A 19,991-nucleotide genomic window follows, 5' to 3' on the forward strand; every position below is an offset into this window, starting at 1 on the left:
GCCTGAGGCATTAATATACATACTACTACCTACGTTCGAACGGTGATTGTTTCTATGGTCTACAGCAAATGGACTTTACATAAAAGATGTATTCGCACTATGCAGTAAACGAATGACAAATTAAGCACATATGGATAACATCAATAGGTACATACAACAAGAATGTTAGTTAACATATCACAGAGGCAATCGAGGTTTGTCCGCCTGCGGTCCATGTCCAGCGGCATTAGATATACCAGAATCAAATCATTTACTCGTCTCTGCTCATCTCAACCCTTCACAGCACTTCACTTCTCTTCATACTGTACTTATTTTTCCCAGCCCACATAGCTCCGCGGCATCACTCGCCACACCTTGCATTCACCACTGCGGAGGTCGTTGAGCTTGAAGCTCTCCATCTTGACCTTCTTGCTTTCACGGCCCTGCTCCCAAGCACGGATCTTCTTCTTGGTTCCGTCCCAGTCAACCACAATGGCCACGTGGTCGGGCTTGCCCACTTCCGCACTGTACTTCTGGTGCATCGTGCCGCGATGTCCCTGGAAGCGTGCGTTGCGGAAGCTGACAATATCACCGGCGCGAATCTCATCGTTCTGCTGCACAGAAGCATTGGCTAGATTCGAGTAGACCAAAGCGCCATACGCGCGTGTGCCAACCGGCTTAAGGGCATCCGACAAGGGACTAAGCACGTGCTGGACGAGGCCAAACGGAGTGCCGTCCGTAACGGTAGTGTTCTGAACGGAATTGGCCGTGGCGGCAATGTGAGTGCCGATTTGCAGATGTGCGTTCTCAAGTTGATCCTGGCGAGGCTGGATAGGAGGAGCCTCGTGGCGCTGCTCAAAGGCAACGTCCGTGGGATTCCGAGCGTCGAAGTTGACCGTAATCACCGTTTGCGAATGGTCCATGAAAAGAACGTAGATGTCTTTGGTTACCATGGTCTTGCCACCTCTCTTGGAAGAACTGGACTCCTCAAACTCAAGCAATATGTCCTTGCGGTTCTGAAACACGGGAGGGGGAGTATTGTGCTGCGTCCACCAGAGCGTATTCTCTGCCAGGTCTACGTCCATGGCGATGAAGCCTTGGTCCACGGACGGACGGCTGACATCCATAGAACGCCTCATGCTAGGCTGCGCTCTGGGGACATCGAGCGATGCACGGTTGCTACGTGGTGTGGGTGGGGGTAATGTGGGGGGCGGGGGCGCCATCGAGGTTCTCTTCTCAGACTGCGAGAAAGTTGACTCGGGGTGTGATTGCACTGGAGAAGCTTCATAGAGCTCCTCCGGTTCTTCCTCTGCAGGCTGGGAAGGGATCACAGGCGGTAGCTGTGGCGGCCCAGCGGGAACAGGTGGGGGCCCCCTTGGGGTAGGCAGTCCATGTTGCGGAGCATTGTAACGGTACGGATCGTACTCATCGTCATCGCCTCCGAAAGACAACTCTCGGTGGGGGGGCGGAGGAGGGGGTCCGCGAGGGGAATCTATAGAGGCCCTGCCCGCACTCTTAGGAGGCTGGATTGGGGGTGGAGGAGGGACTGCCCTAGGGGCAGTCGGGGGAGGGGGAGGCGGAAGACGAGTCTGTGGCGGGCTTCGAGGAGATTGAAGTGAATGGTCGTCGGTCGTCGTCCCTTCGTCGAAGCTTGAATCACGCCCATGAGCTTTCAGTGCGTCCTTGAACTTGGCACCGGATGCAATATCAGTGTCGTAGTCGCCGTCATACTCGGTGACCTCGCCCTCTACCTCTTCGCCCGCTTGGCGAGACTGTGAAGTCACACTGGTTCGACTATCGGCAGTTGACCTCCGGCGAATATTGGCGGGCGGTGGTGGTGGAGCTGGTCGACTTTGAGCCGGGACGGGTGGAATGGGAGGCGGAGGACGACTGAGTCTCTTATCTGCCGGAAGAGTGGGTGATTTCGGAGATGTGACATCGTACGTTGACGAGCGGCGAGAGTCTAGATGATCGGGGAGCGGAGGAGCAGGAACAGGCTGGCTTGGAGACTGATCGGCTGCCGCAGCATTCAGGGAGAGATTTCTAGTGTGCAAGGAGAGCTCATCGTCCGATTCGTCGCCTGTGTCAGCAGGAGCAACGCCCTTAGGGGTGGCTTGATCTGTTCCAAGTTAGCATGTGCGGCAAAGGACATTGATACCATGAGAAACTCACGTCCGGGAACAGGGGGAGGAGACAGAGGCGCATCGTGAGGGACAGGAGGTGGAACTGGCCGTGTTTCGAGTGGCGGAGGGGGCGGAGCCGAGCGCTCTGTAAAGAGAGAATAGTTAGTAAGGTATACTAGGATCATAAATAATTTTCGTTCATACCCAAGGGCGCAGGTGGCCTGTCGGTGGATGTACGCCGAGGCGGTTCTTCCTCAACAACATCTTCGACATCGGCGACCTCGTGCGGAGGATGCTTCTCTGTCACAGGACTCGTCTGAGCCTCTTCCTCCTCCTTCTCCACGCTTAGGGTGACGGCAGGCTTGGCCACGTTCATCCCCGGCAGAGCCATGATCGGCACTGGAGGGGCAGTAGCTGGGCCGGATCGTTCATGCTCCCCGCTGGGTCTCTCGGCTTCCACAGGTGCCTTCGGCTTGCGAGGAGCTGCGGCTGGACGAGGCATGCCACCAGGAGGCCCGAAGAAGCCCATCATACCCATTCCACCGCTCATCTTGGCCATTCTTTCGCGAAGCTCCATCTTGCGCTTGACTTCGGGGTCTATCTCTTCCTCTTCCTCTTCCTCTCCTTCCTCGTCCTCTTCTGCACCTTCATCAACCTGAGCTTCGCGTTCTTCGGCTTTCTCCAACTGCCGAGATTCAGCTTGAGCTTCGTGCTGAACCTCCGCACGGGCACGCTCGTCATAGTCCTCCTTGCTCGTAGACGTCTCCTCCGCATCTTCTGTATCAGCGGCGGCTGAATCATCGGCATCGTTGGTATCGCTGACGAGCTCCCGCACCGGCGGGGGAGGCATAGCTGCTTGTGGGGCAGGCGGGTGACTACCTTTCACCGTCTCAACACTGTGGTCTCTCTCAGGCTCGCCAGACGGAGCGTTCTCGGTGATCGGCTCTTCCACAGGCAGGGCTTCTTCGTGAGACTCGGTGCGCTTCTTGGGAGGAGGGCGCTTGGGCTTGTCCTTCTTCTGGGCAGCTTCAGCGTGACGAGCAGCTTGCTCCATCTGCTGTTTCTGCAAGAGAGCAATCCGCTCCTTCAAGCTAGTCGGCTTGGGCTGCTCCTCCGCACCTTCCTCCGCGCCTCCACTCGACAGCGGCCGAGTCTCGGAAACGGGCGGCTCCCTCGCCAGACGTTCTTGGACCTCAGGATCCTCCTCCCTTCTGTAGATCTTGCGGGGAGCTTCACGGGGCGGGGGTACGTATGCATCTCTACTGGGAGGTGCCGCAACGAACGGCTTCTTGACGAAGGAAGTGTTTTGGGCGCTCAGACCACCCGGCTTGAAGGGTGCAATTGGGGGTGCTGCGGGTTTGTTGAAAGCAGCAATGCGATCCCTGAACGATGACCCAGTCGGCTTCTCCGCAACGGCGGGAGGTGGGGGCTTGGACGAGGGTTTGGGAGCCGGTTCGCTGATGTCATTTGCAGGGGGCTGAGGGACAGAGGCAGGTGCCGGGACAGATGCCGGGACAGGTGCTGGCTTCGGGGAAGAGGGAAGCTCACGGGTTGGTGATGCCAACGCAGGAGGCGGCGATTGAGGAGGTTGGGGCACAGCTGCAGGTGTATCCTCCACTTCGGGTTCTAATGAGCGCGGGGGCTGTGTCGTAGGGGGCTCGACAGCAACAGCGGGCTCCGGAGGAGGCGGCGCAACGTCTGGTTCTCTCTTCGGTCGACTCGGGCGTGTCGGCCGCGGAGGAGCCGGAGGTTCATATCTTTCCACGAAGTTCTTGGGGAATATACCCTCTCGCTTGTGCCCCGACTCGTCGGTATACTCACCAAAGTACCATTCCTCGTCTTCCACCGCCGTCACGGTTACAACCTGACCGATGGCAAAATTAAGGTCGTCATCGTGGTCCGAAGCGTATTCGAAGACCGCTTTGACTGTGAACGGCGGACTGGACATCTGGCAAGTCGAGACGCTGTCAAAGCGGACGTGGTGGGGGGTGATAGAATGGGGAGCGGAGCGAGTGGGAGGCTGGCGGAATGCAAATGACACGGCAAAACAATAATAATTGCAGGTAGTGGAGCACTAGACTGGAAAGCGTCTAATGCAGACAGACATGTGCAGATATGCTTAACAGCGGGGTGGGAAGGTAAGCCGGTATGCTTTGGAGGAAGCAAAAATAACAATAATAATATGTCAGCCTGCTGGACTGACTGACGTAGTCTGAGCTTTTAGTACCTCCGGAGATCGGAAACACCGCAAGGGGGGGAGGGGAGGTGGAGGAGGGGAGGTGAATAAGAAGAAAGAAGAACAGGAAGACTTACTGCAAGTTAAAGACAACAATGTCCACAGAGACGGAGAATATAGGAAATTAATGCACAAGAGTAGGGAAGACAAAAGGAAGGAGTGGGATGGGGGGGTTGGTGATGTGGGCGGTGTTGGAAAGGGAGGGAGGGAACTGGAGAGTGAGGAGGAAGAGGGAAGAGGGAAAGAGGAGGGACGGAGAAGCAAAGAGGCACTGAGCACTACGACTACGACCACTACGTACTAACAAGTACTACGACACAACGACCAGAGTAACTTAACACTTCACAACTTCTTCTTGCCTGGCGGGACACTTGCTCCACTCCCGCGGCGATCGGCAGCTAATAAGATTGAACAGCCCGTCAGACACCAAAAAGCCAACAAAACATACGATGGAACAGCTGCCTGAGGGCCGTGGAATTAACCCGGGTGGTACATCATGGCTATCTACACAGAAATGTAGCTAGATAGTCACTGTACTATAATCTACTGGTGGCGTGCCTAATGCAGCTTCTATTTCCCCTCCCCTTAATCAATCCTGCATGCACCATCACGTATAGTTGTTGGACCTGCCTTTCCCTACATAAAGACCCTTCCTTGTTACTATCCGTAGCTGCCGTCTTGAATCCGGGGTTTTTGCCTCCTGCCGACCCGAACAACCTTGGAACTCTGTCTCATCCATCCAACCTTCCATCCATTTCACCACTACTTTTCCTCCACCAACAAGTGACGCAGATTTGATATTTATCCCGCCTTTTGACCTGTTCCCTCGGGAATATTTGCTGGAATGTCCTCTGGACGGCCTAATCCAATTTTGAAGACCTCTCTTCCTTCGATCCACGCAGCGACCGCTGCGTCTGGCCCCTCCAATTCCGCCCCAAACCATCGGGCGTCACCCTCTAACCCCCTTCAAATGTCTCAACAACAACAACCACTACCTAGCTCAATTGCAAACCGGACAGATGTCGATCCGCGCCATTTAGCTATTGCCTTACATCATGCGAATCAAATTCAGGCCCAGAAGGACACAGAGGTCCTGATCCTCGACCGCATTCTGAGACTGGTTGAACTTCCGTCCTCCCGTTCAGCAGATCCTGCGTCACCCTCCCCCGACGATGTTCGGGTGTTCAAATCCGCCTTAGTCCCCTTTCAACCCGCCGACTACGACAACTTGATTGAGGAGAGGAATATCGAGGGTCTCTGTGGCTACGGGCTATGTCCTCGAGAGCGTCGCAAGGAAGATGGCAGAGGCTCTTTTCGCATAACATGGGGTGCGAAGGGAAGTGGGCGGGGTGGCCGCGGGCGCGAAATGGACATCGTTCCGAAAGAGAAGCTCGAGATGTGGTGTTCGAATGAGTGCGCCGAAAGAGCCATGTACATACGAGTACAGCTGGCTGAAGAACCAGTGTGGGAGCGAAGGGCCGACGATGCGCGTGGCAAACATCTTGTCCTGCTGGAAGAGGCCAGGGCGAAAGAAGGCAAGGGCAAAATGAGAGACCCCGTCTCTATCCGCGACGTTGCTGGCCAGCTGGACAGCATGCACCTGGAGAAACTACAAGGTCCTGGCGACATGGCAGATGATATTGCACGGCTCTCTGTTCGCGACGAGACTCGTTCACGAGAACTGGCCATGGAACGAGGAGATGTGCATCCTGCCCTCTATACTGGCAGAGTGAATATTCAAGTCCAAGAGAACGATAACCCCCGCGGACCAGCTAGAGCACCGCAGATGCGTCCTGGAGACGAGAAGGGAGGTTCCATCGAAGGATATGTCCCTCATGAGAACTAAGATGCTTTCGCGCATGGCATTATGAGGCGTTTTGAACAAAGGTTGATACCCCGATAAGATAGCATGTCAGATAAGAACCAAATCAATGGCTTACCACTGTCAAGTCTACGATCGACTCTCCGTAGTCCGGCATGTCACCAACAGACAGCCGTCCCCGTAGAATCTCCTACGAGAATCCGGTCGTAAGACCAGACGAGGAGGGAATAAAATTGGCAATCAAGCATCATCCCCATCAGGGGAATCAGCGACACCTTGTTTGACAGAATTCGTGTTCATTTCTCATCCGAGCTGTCTCTAAGCTAAATCGATAGCGGGTGAGCCAACCAGAACAAGCATGGGGAACGCCATGGATCGACCGAAGACAATCAGAACTTTTTCATTTTCCGTTCAACGGCGCAATGATCTACCGGTAGCGGCGGGGGCGCTCCTGAGCCTGCTGCTGGGAGACGGGGATGACGTTGACCTTGAGGTTGTCGAACTAAAGCACGATTGAGTTAGACATGATATAAATCATGAATGTAGATTCCATAAGGGAGAACTTACGCCCATGCTCTTGAGCAGGTCCTTGGTCTCAGAGTCGACGTCGAGCTGGCCGGACTCGGTCTGGGAAACATCCAGAGCGGAGACCTCAGGAACGTACTGATCCTTGCGCTCACGCTCCTCCTCCTGGAGCTTGAAGGAGATACCGCGGACAGGGCCACGCTGGATACGCTTCATAAGGTGGGTGGTGTAACCAGCGATCTAAATCCAATTGCATATTAGCACATTGCCATTTGACCATTATATCCGGATTTCCGGGAGAAAAAAGAGGGTAATCACTAACCTTGTTGCGGAGACGCTTGGAGGCAATGATAGCGATCTCATCGCAGATACGCTTGTTGGTCTCGAAGTCGAGCGTCAACTTGGGGTAGTAACGCTCGATAACGACCTTAGCGGAACGCTTGACTGTCTATTGTGGCGCGCATTTTCGTTAGAATTGATATTCTTTCTTTCCTCCATTATTGCGGTCGTGTATGCTCACCTTGGTACGGACGCGACCCATTTTGGCGGTTTGTTGCTGGCTGGATGGATGTTCGAAAAACCGTCCAAGATGTTCTGATGTCTTTTGCTCCTTCAACTTACCCGTCCCTCGCTTAGGATGTGCGGGTCATGTGATGCGTATCTACCCTGATGTGGATGCCCTATCTGCTGTCACGTGCGCTCACCTGTCAACGCGGTCGGACGTTGTGCTGGATTATTAAGCGACATTTATGTATTTCATATGTAACGGACTAGTTAGTTATGAAGATGGCTGTTGCTTTACGGTATGGCAAAACCAGGTTTATAGTGATCAGTATTACTGAGACGTCTTTGAAATTGCAATTTAATTTATACTTAGAATGAGATGTAGCCGGCTTATATCACAAACAAATAAGAACAAGTGCGAAAATAACTATACATTTACCATCCAGAAACCTAATCATACAGCAAAGCTCTCTAAGTGGAAGATAGAACATGTCTGACACATGAGACAAAAATTGCTTGGGACTGAAACACCAATATTCTAGGAGCCAAGGCTCTTCATGAGGTTACGCGCAACCTCCTCAGTCTCCGCTGCGGCGTTCCGCTGTCTATCCAGTCTCGGGACCACGCGCTGGTCGCCGCGAGCCACGTCAGAGATGCTGTACGATCCGGGCTTCTTCTGGCTATCGATTCCGTAAGGGGCTTTAGCAGTAGCGCTAGCGCGGTACGAAGCCAGGCCAATCTTGCCTTCCGAGTCGACAAAGGCCCGGATAGGGGTGGCCCAGTACTTAGCACCACCGGGGATAGAGGCGTCAAAGTAGGCAAGGCCGGCCGGAGAGTCCTGCTCGGTAAAGGTGACAGTATTCAAGTCTTCCACGGCAATACCAGCCACACCTGCAATGGCCTTCGTGTTCTTGCCCTTCCGTCCTCTGGGGCGCAAGATACGTGCCTCCACTGGGCGTTGGTGGGCCTGAGGTCCATACTTGGGGTGATTGTAGATCAAAGCGTGTGATCTTGTGTAAGAAAGACCAGCCGAGGGATGCGTCCTTGGTGGTCCGGATGCGACATACTCCGCGGAAGAAAGCTTGCTGCCGGGGGACTGGTAGTATGGGTTGTTGAGTCGGCTGCTCGGTACAGCCGGAGGAGACGGCAGATCCAGAAGCTCGAAGACGACAGGGCCTAGTGAGAACGGATCTGTGCGGAGTTTCTTCAGGTAGCCCTGGAATTCTTCGTCGGTGATCTGGACAGGTCGGAGAGTTGCCAGATCCTGGCCATTATCTTGAGCTTGCTTCCTTTGCTCGGCTTCGCGCTTGGCGACGAAGTATTCACGAAGCTTCTGTAGGATCTCTGGCTTGTTCTTCCGGACCTTCTTCAAATATGCCTGGAACTCGGCCTCCGTCTGCCCGGCAAGCCAGGGCCCAGAATGCCTGAATTGTCTCGCGCCGGGCTCCTTCAGGCCTTCGCTAGTATGTGTGTTGTCGACATGCGATTCGAAGGGACTCTGGTGTCTGGGAATGATGCTGGTTCCGTACGTGACTCTTGCGGGGAGCGAAACCGGCATGTTAAGCTCCTGGAATTTCTCTAGGGTCACCGTATGATCGGCCGCGGACTCGAAGTCCGTGATGTGTTCGAAGGTATCGAGTGCATTGATTCTGACCACGGGCCTGGAAGATTTTTCGGACGTCGATTTGGCGGGAAGAGGCCTCTTCAAACCCCAGTCACCCCTGGAAAGAGAAGACGACGGTGTGACAATGGACGCTCGGATAGGATGAGGAAGGGTTGCGGTCTCGGATTCGTTGACACTTTTCGAGGTTGGCGGAGTCTGGGGTGGCGTCAGAGCCTGCGGAAGGGCGAAAAGGCGAGACTTCCGCAGCAAGTTTGCTGTCGGAGATAGCCTGGCTGTTGCCATGGCGGACATTGGGCAATGTGGTGTTTTGCGGTCTTGTTCTATCTCCGGAGAAAGCTGGAGAAAACTTGGTTGCAATGCTCAAGGCGCGCCAAGCCACGTGATACGGGAAACTACAACCACATCTTGTGCAGCCTCTTTTTTATGTCAACGAATAGTAGCACTGCATTTTCAATTATCGTCTCCGTTCTATCTAATTCTCTCTTATTTGTCCTGTGTGTTCTAGAATCATACATATAACCTCCGTATATCACATCAGACGCCAATAGACGAAAGTGACTTGGCTGTGTCAGCAATGGACTGTTTCAACGTCCGGTATTGGATGCCCAAAACTTCCACGGATCTCTTGTTGTCGTAGCTGTAGATGTCCGCTGGCAAATCACTCGAAGAGCCCTTCGGGGGGAATTTATCTTCAAGTTCAGGGAGCGTTTCTCGTACTATGTCTGCAATCTCTTTGTTTGAGTAATAGCCGGCAGTGACAAAGAAACGCTGACCACCGGCCTCTGGGACCTCTATAGCCCTGACATGCGCAAGTGCAACATCGCGTACATCTACCCAGAGGAACGTGCCGGATGGAGGAATAGCGTCCTTCCACTTTCCTTGAATCAGGTTACTAACTTTCTGGTTCGAAGTGTTGATGGCGTCTAGTGAGTTGAGGTAGTGCACAACAGGCCCAAACACAAAAGGCGGGTTGATAGTCGCAATGTCGAAGTTTGGCTTCTCCTTTTCTACAAAGTCCCAGGCTGCCTTTTCTGCGAATGTCTGCACAAATGGGTCAGATATCAGTTCAAGTAAGTCCGAAGCATAGGGCTCTTCACATACCTTGCTCGCACGGTAGGTATTAGAGGCATTCAGGGCTTCCTCCCAAGTTACCGGGTTCCAATTCTTCTCACTGTACGATTCGGGGTGCTTCTTGGCATTGACAATCGCTGCGAATGAGGAAGTGATAACGACCCTCTTCACCGTTGGAGCATTGGCCTTGATTGCCTTCAGTATACCGGTTGTTCCCTTGATGGCGGGGTCCAAAAAGTCTTTCACTGGATCTTGAACATTGTGGTGAAAGGGCGATGCAGTATGCAGGACATAGTCAAATGGTGGGTCAGATTTGACGGCCTACAGGAACAATGATTTAGTTTCGAACGTGGCAAGCAACATCAACGGAAGTATCAGGGAAATAGGTGGACACAATAGGAAGCCGTACTTCATCAAAGGCACCCTCTGCCGCGACATCCTTGACAATAACGTAGGAGAGCTTTTCTTTCGGCGTGTTTGGATGAGCCTCTAGGATCCTTTGGCCCTTCTCCTCGGACCTCACGGTGACAACGGTGTCGAAGCTGTGGTGGCCAGGTCAGTGTTGTTATAGAAGCAAGCTGAGCCATTGACGCCTACCCATGCGCGAGCAGAATGTCAACAATGTGAGCAGCAATGAAGCCACTGCCTCCTACAGAACCTGGTTAGCTCCATTGAAAACCATCTCTGAGGGTTTGTAGATCATGACACTTACCACTCAAGAGAACCTTGGGCATGGTTGCTATATTCAAACGGGGGAGTCAATTGAAGGCTGAGTTCGTATACAGGGGCACTTAGATGGGTCTGGTTCAGTATTCTACTCAGGAGAAGTATGGCAGCACGCCATTGCCTTTATACTTACTCCGGACTGCTACCCCTCCTCAACTTGAACCGTCATATCCCCCACCGAGGTCCACTGTCGCCATTATCGTGGGGTTGTGATAGGCTCCCGCCTCGATTACAAATCCCAGGAGAACGGAATTATGGCACTAATGTTGCATGGTTAACTCCGACATTGTGTAAGCCAGTGAGGTGATTATTCTAGCTGGCCTCATCATCTCATGGCTACTACCGATCCAGTCACGGCAGGCGCTGGCTATCAAGACTGCCGAGGACCCCCGGGAAGGTGGATGATGCTCGTGTCCCTTATCCACTATCTCCCCGGCCCGAAAGGGAGCTAGTTACCCTGCGGTCTCGAATGTTGCCATAGAAGACAGCAACTTACGCCATTCGACATTAGCCAATATGTTCTGGTTATAGGCTAATAAATACCGCGAATATCAAGTGATCGGTCTGCATATCGTGCTAAAATAAGGGGCTTTTCCATGTCTACTATGCCCTTCCCACTAGATGACCTTGGAAGCTAAATCTATTGATTAGCAAGGATGGTAAAGGCCCCAACACTTATTCAATTAAGTACGGGGCGCAGGCCAAGCTTCGAAATCAGAACCATCAATACTAGTATCTATACTATATATATTCTTCAAGTGGTAAGTGCCTGTACTGTACTTGTTGTAGAACGCAGATACATGACCCCTCGAATTCCAGTCTTCAGGCTATAAAGTATTCGGGGACAGGGAGCAAGATATCATATACCAGGGCCAGAAATTTTTGATCAATGAGAAGAGACTTACAAAAGTTTTCGTCAAACACCACGTACATGATGGTACTTTTGTCGCTATTTGGGCGCAGGCAGCTACTTAATTACCTGCTTACGCTTGTACGGAGTAGTTTAATTGTGCCGACGCCCCGGACTCCGTAGTCCCTCAATAACTATAGGGTGCGCATGTGGCTGATGATCTGCATTACCTCACCGTCAAAAAGTCCCATGACATCTAAGGCATTGAATTTGGGCATCAGAAGACCACTAGTCAAGCAAGGATTGATTCAAGGCACCTCCTTCGGCGAAATGAGAATGTGAACGAGGCTGTACTTGTGCTCGGGTCGCACTGGCTTCAGGGATGCCTAGTCCTAGGGATAAGTTAAACGAATCTAGAAGGAACAATGAAATACTTAATCAGGTAACCGAGAATATGCGGGCAGCCAATTAACGTACTTCTATAGGCATAATAATCCCTCAAAGACGGTGAATGTAAGGGTAAAATTAGTCGCAAACACCTCAGGCTGCCCCATGTAACCCACCGCGGATGCCCCAGGCCAGAAGCACCTGGTCCGTGCACGATTTCCGAACGCCCTCGACCTCACCTCCCGCATCACTCAACGCCGCCCGTCAACGGCTCTCTTGCCCATGCTCCCTCTGTGCCATCATACATGCCCTAGAGGTTGACTTCAAATGTCCACCCTGGGGTGTGGTTCGCAAAAATGGCGCAAGCAGGTCCTATCACGGACGTTACTCATCGGCTTTTCGCCGAGTTGAAGTCGAAGAATGAGGAGACACGGGTGCGAGCTGCTTACGAGCTTTACGACAACGTTCTCGCTATCTCTCGAGGTATGATATCGCTTCGGATCATCCACTGACTAGCGCTGATTCTGGGTCTTTATCTTAGACTGGTCCCCCGAGAAGTTTTTGGAGTTTTTTAACGCGGTTAGCCAGCGCATAGCACAACTGGTAGTTACTGGGAATGACGCACACGAGAAGATCGGTGGCCTGTTGGCCCTTGATCGTCTGATAGACTTTGAAGGAGTGGACGCTGCGCAGAAGACCACTCGGTTCGCCAGTTACTTGCGCAATGCTCTTCGCAGCAACGACAATGCAGTATTGGTCTATGCTGCTGCGGCTCTTGGCCGTTTGGCTAAACCAGGCGGAGCTCTGACTGCGGAGCTAGTGGAGAGTGAAATACAATCTGCTCTGGAGGCCCTTCAGTCAGAACGACAAGAAAGCCGACGGTTTGCTGCCGTGCTCGTTATCCGGGAGCTCGCGAAAGGCTCACCCACGCTTCTTTATGGCTTCGTTCCCCAGATCTTCGAGCTAATTTGGGTCGCTCTGAGGGATCCCAAGGTTCTCATACGGGAAGCTGCGGCTAATGCTGTCAGCGAGTGCTTTGATATAATCGCTGCTAGAGATTTGCAGGTTCGGCAGCTATGGTTCTCAAGGGTATACGAGGAAGCGCTTTTAGGTCTCAAATCAAGCAATGTGGATTGGATACATGGCTCGCTCCTGGTTCTCAAGGAGCTTCTCCTAAAGGGCGCCATGTTCATGAATGAGCACTACCGAAATGCCTGCGAGATAGTCCTCCGTCTCAAGGACCATCGTGATCCGAAAATCCGCACTCAGGTTGTTCAGACAATCCCGATTCTCGCCTCCTACGCCCCCCTTGACTTCACAGAGACGTACCTCCACAGATTCATGATCTATCTCCAGGCCCAGCTTAAAAGAGATAAAGAACGGAACGCCGCGTTCATCGCTATAGGAAAGATCGCGAATGCTGTTGGGGTCGCCATCGCACAATATCTCGATGGCATCATCGTTTATATCAGGGAAGGTCTAGCAATGAAAGCGTAAGTCCCCAAGCCCCAGTGCACCTAGGTGGCAGTATAGCTAATATACCGAAGGAGGAACCGAGCTGCCGTTCAAGAAGCGCCAATGTTCGAGTGTATCAGTATGCTGTCTTTGGCTGTAGGCCAGGCGCTCAGCAAGTACATGGAAGCATTACTCGATCCCATTTTCGCCTGCGGGCTTAGCGAATCCTTAACCCAAGCGCTGGTCGACATGGCTCACTATATTCCGCCAATAAAGCCCATAATCCAAGAAAAACTACTGGATATGCTAAGCTTGATTCTTTATGGCACTCCTTTCAGGCCTTTGGGGTGCCCAGAGAGCAGATTACCTCCAATGCCCTCATTTGCACGGGATTTCGCCCCTCAAGAGCTACACTCTGACACGGAGATCGCCCTTGCATTGCACACACTAGGCAGTTTTGACTTTTCGGGCCATATCCTTAACGAATTTGTGCGGGACGTGGCGATCAACTATGTCGAGAATGACAACCCTGAGATCCGGAAAGCTTCAGCACTCACCTGCTGTCAGCTGTTTGTTCATGATCCTATCATCAACCAGACAAGCAGTCATTCGATCCAAGTCGTCAGTGAGGTAATCGACAAGCTTTTGACTGTTGGTGTTGGAGATCCCGACCCTGACATCCGACGTACTGTCCTGTGGTCCTTGGATAGGAAATTTGATCGGCACCTAGCTAGACCGGAGAACATCAGATGTTTATTCTTGGCTGTCAATGATGAAGTGTTCCCCGTCAGAGAGGCTGCGATCTGTATCATAGGTCGCCTTTCCAGTGTCAACCCTGCCTACGTCTTCCCACCGCTGCGGAAGCTGCTTGTCAACCTTTTGACAAGTCTCGGCTTTGCTAGCACTGCACGCCAAAAGGAAGAGAGTGCCCAGTTGATCAGCCTGTTTGTTTCGAATGCGACGAAATTGATCCGGTCCTATGTTGATCCTATGGTGACTACACTGCTACCCAAGGCAACCGACGCCAATCCTGGTGTCGCTTCCACTACATTGAGGGCCGTTGGTGAACTTGCAAATGTGGGTGGCAGTGAAATGAAAACATACCTGCCGCAGCTTATGCCGATTATCCTGGATGCGCTACAGGATCTCTCTTCTCATTCCAAGCGCGAGGCGGCCTTGAGGACACTGGGCCAGCTGGCCAGCAACTCCGGTTACGTTATTGATCCATACCTCGAATATTCTCATCTACTCGCAGTCCTTATCAACATCATCAAGACCGAGCAAACCGGGTCTCTGCGTAAGGAGACAATCAAATTACTGGGTATTCTTGGAGCCTTGGACCCCTACAAATACCAACAGATCAGCGAGACCGCGCCGGTAGTTCATCACATCAATGAAGTGCAAACTGTATCTGATGTCGCGCTTATCATGCAAGGCCTCACGCCGTCCAGCGAGGAGTACTACCCTACAGTTGTTATTAACACGCTAATGCAAAACATCTTGCGTGAATCGTCTCTTGCGCAGTATCACTCTGCAGTCATTGATGCCATTGTGACGATATTCAAGACCCTTGGTCTGAAATGCGTACCATTCCTTGGACAGATAATACCAGGTTTCATATCGGTCATCAGAGGATCACCCCCGAGCCGCCTTGAATCGTACTTCAATCAGATGGCGATTCTGGTCAATATCGTGCGGCAACACATACGAGCCTTTTTGCCCGAGATCATTGAAGTCGTCCGTGAATTCTGGGAAGCTTCCTACCAAGTTCAGGCTACAATACTCTCGCTCGTGGAAGCGATCGCCAAGTCATTGGAAGGTGAATTCAAGAAGTACCTTGCAGGCCTGATCCCTCCGATGCTCGACACGCTTGAGAAGGACACCACGATGCGTCGTCAACCTTCGGAGAAGATACTCCACACATTTTTGATATTCGGTACAAGCGGAGAGGAGTATATGCACCTGATTGTTCCCTCCATCGTGCGACTTTTTGACAGGACTCAAAACCCCCAGAGTATCCGAAAGTCCGCTATTGAGACCCTCACCAAGCTTTCACGGCAGGTGAACGTCTCGGACTTCGCATCATTGATGGTCCATTCTCTGTCCCGGGTTGTTGCAGGCACCGATCGCGTGCTGCGACAAGCTGCTATGGACTGTATCTGCGCGCTCATCTTTCAGCTAGGCCAAGACTTCAACCACTACATCCACCTGCTGAATAAGGTCATAAAGTATAACCAGATCAATCATGTCAACTACCACATCTTGGTGACGAAGATACAAAAGGGGGATCCGCTCCCACAAGACCTCAATCCCGAGGAAAACTACGCGGCACTGGCGGATGACACCAATTATGCCGAGATTGGACAAAAGAAGATGGTTGTCAACCAGCAGCACTTGAAGAATGCTTGGGACGCCTCACAGAAGTCTACTCGTGAAGACTGGCAAGAGTGGATTCGACGATTTAGCGTTGAATTGCTGAAAGAGTCACCTTCTCCCGCTCTTCGAGCATGCGCGAGTTTGGCTGGTATATATCAGCCCTTAGCGAGGGATCTCTTCAACGCGGCGTTTGTTTCCTGCTGGACCGAGTTGTATGACCAATACCAAGAAGAGCTCGTCCGGTCGATCGAGAAGGCCCTCACCTCACCTAATATACCTCCCGAAATCCTGCAGGTTCTTCTTAACCTAGCGGAATTCATGGAGCATGACGACAAGGCCCTTCCCATTGATATCCGCACTCTAGGCAAGTACGCTGCTAAATGTCACGCGTTCGCGAAGGCCTTGCATTACAAGGAACTTGAGTTTGAGCAAGACCAGAACTCAGGGGCAGTGGAGGCTTTGATCACCATCAACAATCAGCTTCAGCAATCTGATGCTGCAATTGGTATCTTGCGAAAAGCGCAGGCTTACCGGGATGTGGAGCTCAAAGAGACATGGTTTGAGAAGCTTCAACGTTGGGAGGAGGCTCTTGCTGCGTACAAACGACGTGAGAAGATAGACCCAGATTCCTTCGGAGTCACGATGGGTAAAATGCGCTGTCTCCATGCTCTCGGTGAGTGGAAGGTGCTCTCCGACCTCGCCCAGGAGAAGTGGAACCAGGCATCCCTCGAACATCGCAGAGCCATTGCACCTCTAGCTGCAGCGGCTGCGTGGGGTCGCGGCCAGTGGGAATTGATGGATTCCTATCTTGGTGTAATGAAGGAGCAGTCGCCAGATCGGTCCTTCTTCGGCGCCATCCTTGCCATTCACCGGAATCAGTTTGACGAAGCAACCATGTATATTGAAAAGGCTCGCAATGGTTTGGACACAGAGCTTTCAGCACTGCTGGGAGAGTCGTACAACCGTGCCTACAATGTTGTTGTGCGTGTTCAAATGCTCGCTGAGCTCGAGGAGATCATTACGTACAAACAGAACATTGGCGATCCCGAGAAACAGGATTCGATGCGTCAAACATGGAACAAGCGACTACTCGGCTGTCAACAAAATGTAGAGGTATGGCAGCGCATGCTCAAGGTTAGGGCGCTTGTCACCTCTCCTCGTGAGAACCTCGACATGTGGATTAAATTCGCCAATCTCTGTCGCAAATCCAACCGTATGGGACTCGCCGAGCGGTCGCTCGCATCACTGGAGACCGTGGTTTCCGACAGCAACGGCACGAGGGCAATTGCTCCCCCAGAAGTTACCTATGCCCGATTGAAGTTCAACTGGGCCACCGGACGTCAACGCGAGGCCCTTCAAATGTTGAAGGAGTTCACTTCAAGCCTGACAGAAGACCTTACACGGTTCAATGCTCTCATGTTATCGCAGGCGGATCATAATGGAATAAATGGAGTCAATGGCGTGAACGGAGTCAACGGAATAGCGGATGCCAACCATGCGGATGCAATGGGGCTGCGAGAACGCATCGGCGATGTTGCTAAGTTCAGAAGGCTACTAGCAAAGAGCTATCTCCGCCAAGGTGAATGGCAGACAACGCTGCAGCGAGGTGATTGGAGACCGGAACACGTTCGTGAAGTGCTCAATGCGTATGCCGCTGCGACCAAATACAACCGTGATTCATACAAAGCATGGCATTCGTGGGCATTGGCGAACTTTGAAGTCGTTACGACGATTGCTAGCCAAGCCAGCAGAGATGGCACGACAATGGCCATGGTCCCCGGACACATTGTCACGGAGCATGTAATACCTGCACTTCGCGGCTTCCTCAGGTCAATTTCACTGTCGTCAACCTCATCCCTGCAGGATACATTGCGGTTGCTGACACTCTGGTTCACCCACGGTGGTGATCAGGAAGTGAACAGTGTTGTAGCAGAAGGCTTTACGGCAGTGAACATTGATACCTGGCTTGCTGTCACTCCACAGCTTATAGCTCGGATCAATCAACCTAATATCCGAGTGCGGAGTGCTGTTCATCGGCTGCTGGCTGAAGTTGGCAAAGTACATCCCCAGGCTTTGGTGTACCCATTGACCGTTGCAATGAAGTCTAATGTTGCTCGACGATCGCAATCCGCCAGCAACATTATGGACAGCATGCGACAGCACAGTGCGAAACTCGTGGAGCAAGCTGATGTTGTAAGTCATGAGCTGATTCGAGTCGCGGTCTTGTGGCACGAGCTCTGGCACGAAGGCCTAGAAGAAGCCTCCCGACTCTACTTTGGCGATCACAATGTGGAAGGCATGTTTGCAACTCTAGCGCCCTTGCATGAGATGCTCGATAAGGGTGCCGAGACGTTGCGCGAGGTGTCATTTGCTCAGGCCTTTGGTCGCGATCTTGCAGAGGCGAAGCACTATTGTATGCTCTACCGGGAGACTGAAGAGATTGGTGATTTGAACCAAGCATGGGATCTTTATTACACAGTATTCCGCAAGATCAGCCGGCAGCTGCCACAGCTCTCCACGCTCGATTTGAAATACGTTTCACCCAAGCTCAAGGATTGTATTGACCTTGACCTTGCGGTCCCAGGTACATACCAAAGTGGCAGGCCCATCATTCGCATCCTCAGCTTCGATCCCATATTACACGTACTACAGACCAAGAAGAGACCACGGAGAATGACATTGAAGGGCAGTGACGGAAACTCGTACATGTACTGTGTGAAGGGACACGAAGACATCCGGCAGGATGAACGTGTCATGCAGCTCTTCGGCCTGGTCAACACACTACTTGATAACGATGGAGAGAGTTTCAAACGGCATCTGTCTGTGCAACGGTTCCCTGCAATCCCGCTATCACAGAGCTCTGGTATCCTTGGATGGGTTTCCAACAGTGACACATTGCATGCCTTGATCAAGGAATACCGAGAAAGCCGACGTATCTTGCTGAACATTGAACACCGCATTATGCTCCAAATGGCGCCCGACTACGATAATCTTACTCTTATGCAGAAGGTGGAGGTGTTCGGCTATGCCATGGACAATACCACTGGAAAGGACCTCTATCGCGTTCTATGGCTTAAGAGTAGTAGCTCGGAGGCCTGGCTGGAGCGCCGCACGAACTACACGCGTTCCCTTGGTGTCATGTCCATGGTTGGTTACATACTTGGTCTTGGCGATCGTCACCCGTCCAATTTGCTTCTGGATCGGGTTACCGGAAAAGTGGTCCATATCGACTTCGGTGACTGCTTCGAGGTGGCGATGCACCGTGAGAAGTATCCTGAGAGGGTACCTTTCCGGTTGACTCGTATGTTGACATTTGCCATGGAAGTCAGCAATATCGAAGGAAGTTACCGGATTACTTGCGAGGCTGTCATGCGTGTCTTGAGAGAGAACAAGGATTCCCTCATGGCTGTTTTGGAAGCGGTAAGCACATGGCACCATATCGTGTCCCATGGATGACATTATGCTAATGGTTTATGTTGTAGTTCATTCACGATCCACTGATCAACTGGCGTTTGGGGATCCGCGAGTCCCCAGATCGAATGCCATTTTCTGCCGAGCGTCGTCAGTCGGTCGTCTCTAACATTAATATCGATCATGGGGTACAGCCCAGCAACTTCTCTCGTCACCGCCGGCCTTCCATTCTTGAGGGTGGTATCTTGGATGCACAGGAGGGCATTCCCAACGAAGCTAGAGAGGCACAGAACGCGCGAGCGCTCCAGGTGCTTGCCCGTGTCAAGGAGAAGCTGACAGGAAGAGATTTCAAGCCGAGTGAGGAACTCAACGTCAGCGACCAGGTGGACAAGCTTCTTGCGCAAGCCACCAGTGTCGAGAACATCTGTCAGCATTGGATTGGATGGTGCAGTTTCTGGTGATTCTTATAGCGCCGTTCGTGTTTTTCTAGGGTCTTATTGTGGCGCAAATCATGGCAACGGATTTTGCATGGCATCATTCTTCGTTCCACGCCTTTTCAGCTTCTCGATCATGTTTTTACAATTTTCGTTCTTACTTTCTATGTAGCATTATTCCCTTATTATTCTCACCCAGGTACTGTGTTTGCCATGTACCCGCGATGGGGACGCATGGATTATCAAGGGCCTGCTTTCATGGTGATACTATTGCTTTTCACATCTTGCAACGGCAACATGGCATGGAACAGTTTGTGATATAGACAGTGAATTTGACTTTACCCATATCCCGTATTGAATCTGGCAAAATGCAGTTCTAATGATGAAGTATACCTGTCTCGAGGCAGACCATTTTCAGGTGATTGCGCGAAATAGCCGAGGTCACGGGCGCGAAGGACGGTCAGCTGC

General features: G+C 52.2%; 6 protein-coding genes across 6 annotated transcripts; 2 read left to right on the forward strand and 4 right to left on the reverse strand.

The window, feature by feature from the left end:
- Nucleotides 1-308: 308 nt before the first annotated feature.
- Nucleotides 309-4,050, reverse strand: An16g04670 (uncharacterized protein; the record flags this gene model as incomplete). Its single annotated transcript, XM_001397739.3, has 3 exons — nucleotides 309-2,098; nucleotides 2,152-2,247; nucleotides 2,307-4,050. 3 exons carry the CDS (start codon nucleotides 4,048-4,050, stop codon nucleotides 309-311), a joined length of 3,630 nt encoding a protein of 1,209 aa, XP_001397776.1.
- Nucleotides 4,051-5,182: 1,132 nt separating this feature from the next.
- Nucleotides 5,183-6,184, forward strand: An16g04680 (uncharacterized protein; the record flags this gene model as incomplete). The annotated part of the gene is made up of 1 exon (XM_001397740.3): nucleotides 5,183-6,184. The coding sequence occupies one exon, from the start codon at nucleotides 5,183-5,185 to the stop codon at nucleotides 6,182-6,184; it is 1,002 nt and encodes a 333-aa protein (XP_001397777.1).
- A 403-nt stretch (nucleotides 6,185-6,587) lies between these two features.
- An16g04690 (40S ribosomal protein eS17) lies at nucleotides 6,588-7,226 on the reverse strand (the record flags this gene model as incomplete). Its single annotated transcript, XM_001397741.3, has 4 exons — nucleotides 6,588-6,662; nucleotides 6,728-6,925; nucleotides 7,008-7,133; nucleotides 7,206-7,226. The coding sequence occupies 4 exons, from the start codon at nucleotides 7,224-7,226 to the stop codon at nucleotides 6,588-6,590; spliced, it is 420 nt and encodes a 139-aa protein (XP_001397778.1).
- Nucleotides 7,227-7,727: 501 nt separating this feature from the next.
- Nucleotides 7,728-9,095, reverse strand: An16g04700 (mitochondrial 37S ribosomal protein bS1m; the record flags this gene model as incomplete). Its single annotated transcript, XM_001397742.3, has 1 exon — nucleotides 7,728-9,095. The coding sequence occupies one exon, from the start codon at nucleotides 9,093-9,095 to the stop codon at nucleotides 7,728-7,730; it is 1,368 nt and encodes a 455-aa protein (XP_001397779.3).
- A 252-nt stretch (nucleotides 9,096-9,347) lies between these two features.
- Nucleotides 9,348-10,618, reverse strand: An16g04710 (uncharacterized protein; the record flags this gene model as incomplete). Its single annotated transcript, XM_001397743.3, has 5 exons — nucleotides 9,348-9,854; nucleotides 9,915-10,205; nucleotides 10,294-10,426; nucleotides 10,482-10,533; nucleotides 10,597-10,618. 5 exons carry the CDS (start codon nucleotides 10,616-10,618, stop codon nucleotides 9,348-9,350), a joined length of 1,005 nt encoding a protein of 334 aa, XP_001397780.1.
- Nucleotides 10,619-12,203: 1,585 nt separating this feature from the next.
- An16g04720 (uncharacterized protein) lies at nucleotides 12,204-19,550 on the forward strand (the record flags this gene model as incomplete). Its single annotated transcript, XM_059745111.1, has 5 exons — nucleotides 12,204-12,330; nucleotides 12,389-13,340; nucleotides 13,395-17,130; nucleotides 17,221-19,098; nucleotides 19,161-19,550. 5 exons carry the CDS (start codon nucleotides 12,204-12,206, stop codon nucleotides 19,548-19,550), a joined length of 7,083 nt encoding a protein of 2,360 aa, XP_059602764.1.
- Nucleotides 19,551-19,991: the final 441 nt, after the last annotated feature.

Source organism: Aspergillus niger, assembly GCF_000002855.4.
Source record: "Aspergillus niger supercontig An16".
Classification (NCBI taxonomy): domain Eukaryota; kingdom Fungi; phylum Ascomycota; class Eurotiomycetes; order Eurotiales; family Aspergillaceae; genus Aspergillus; species Aspergillus niger.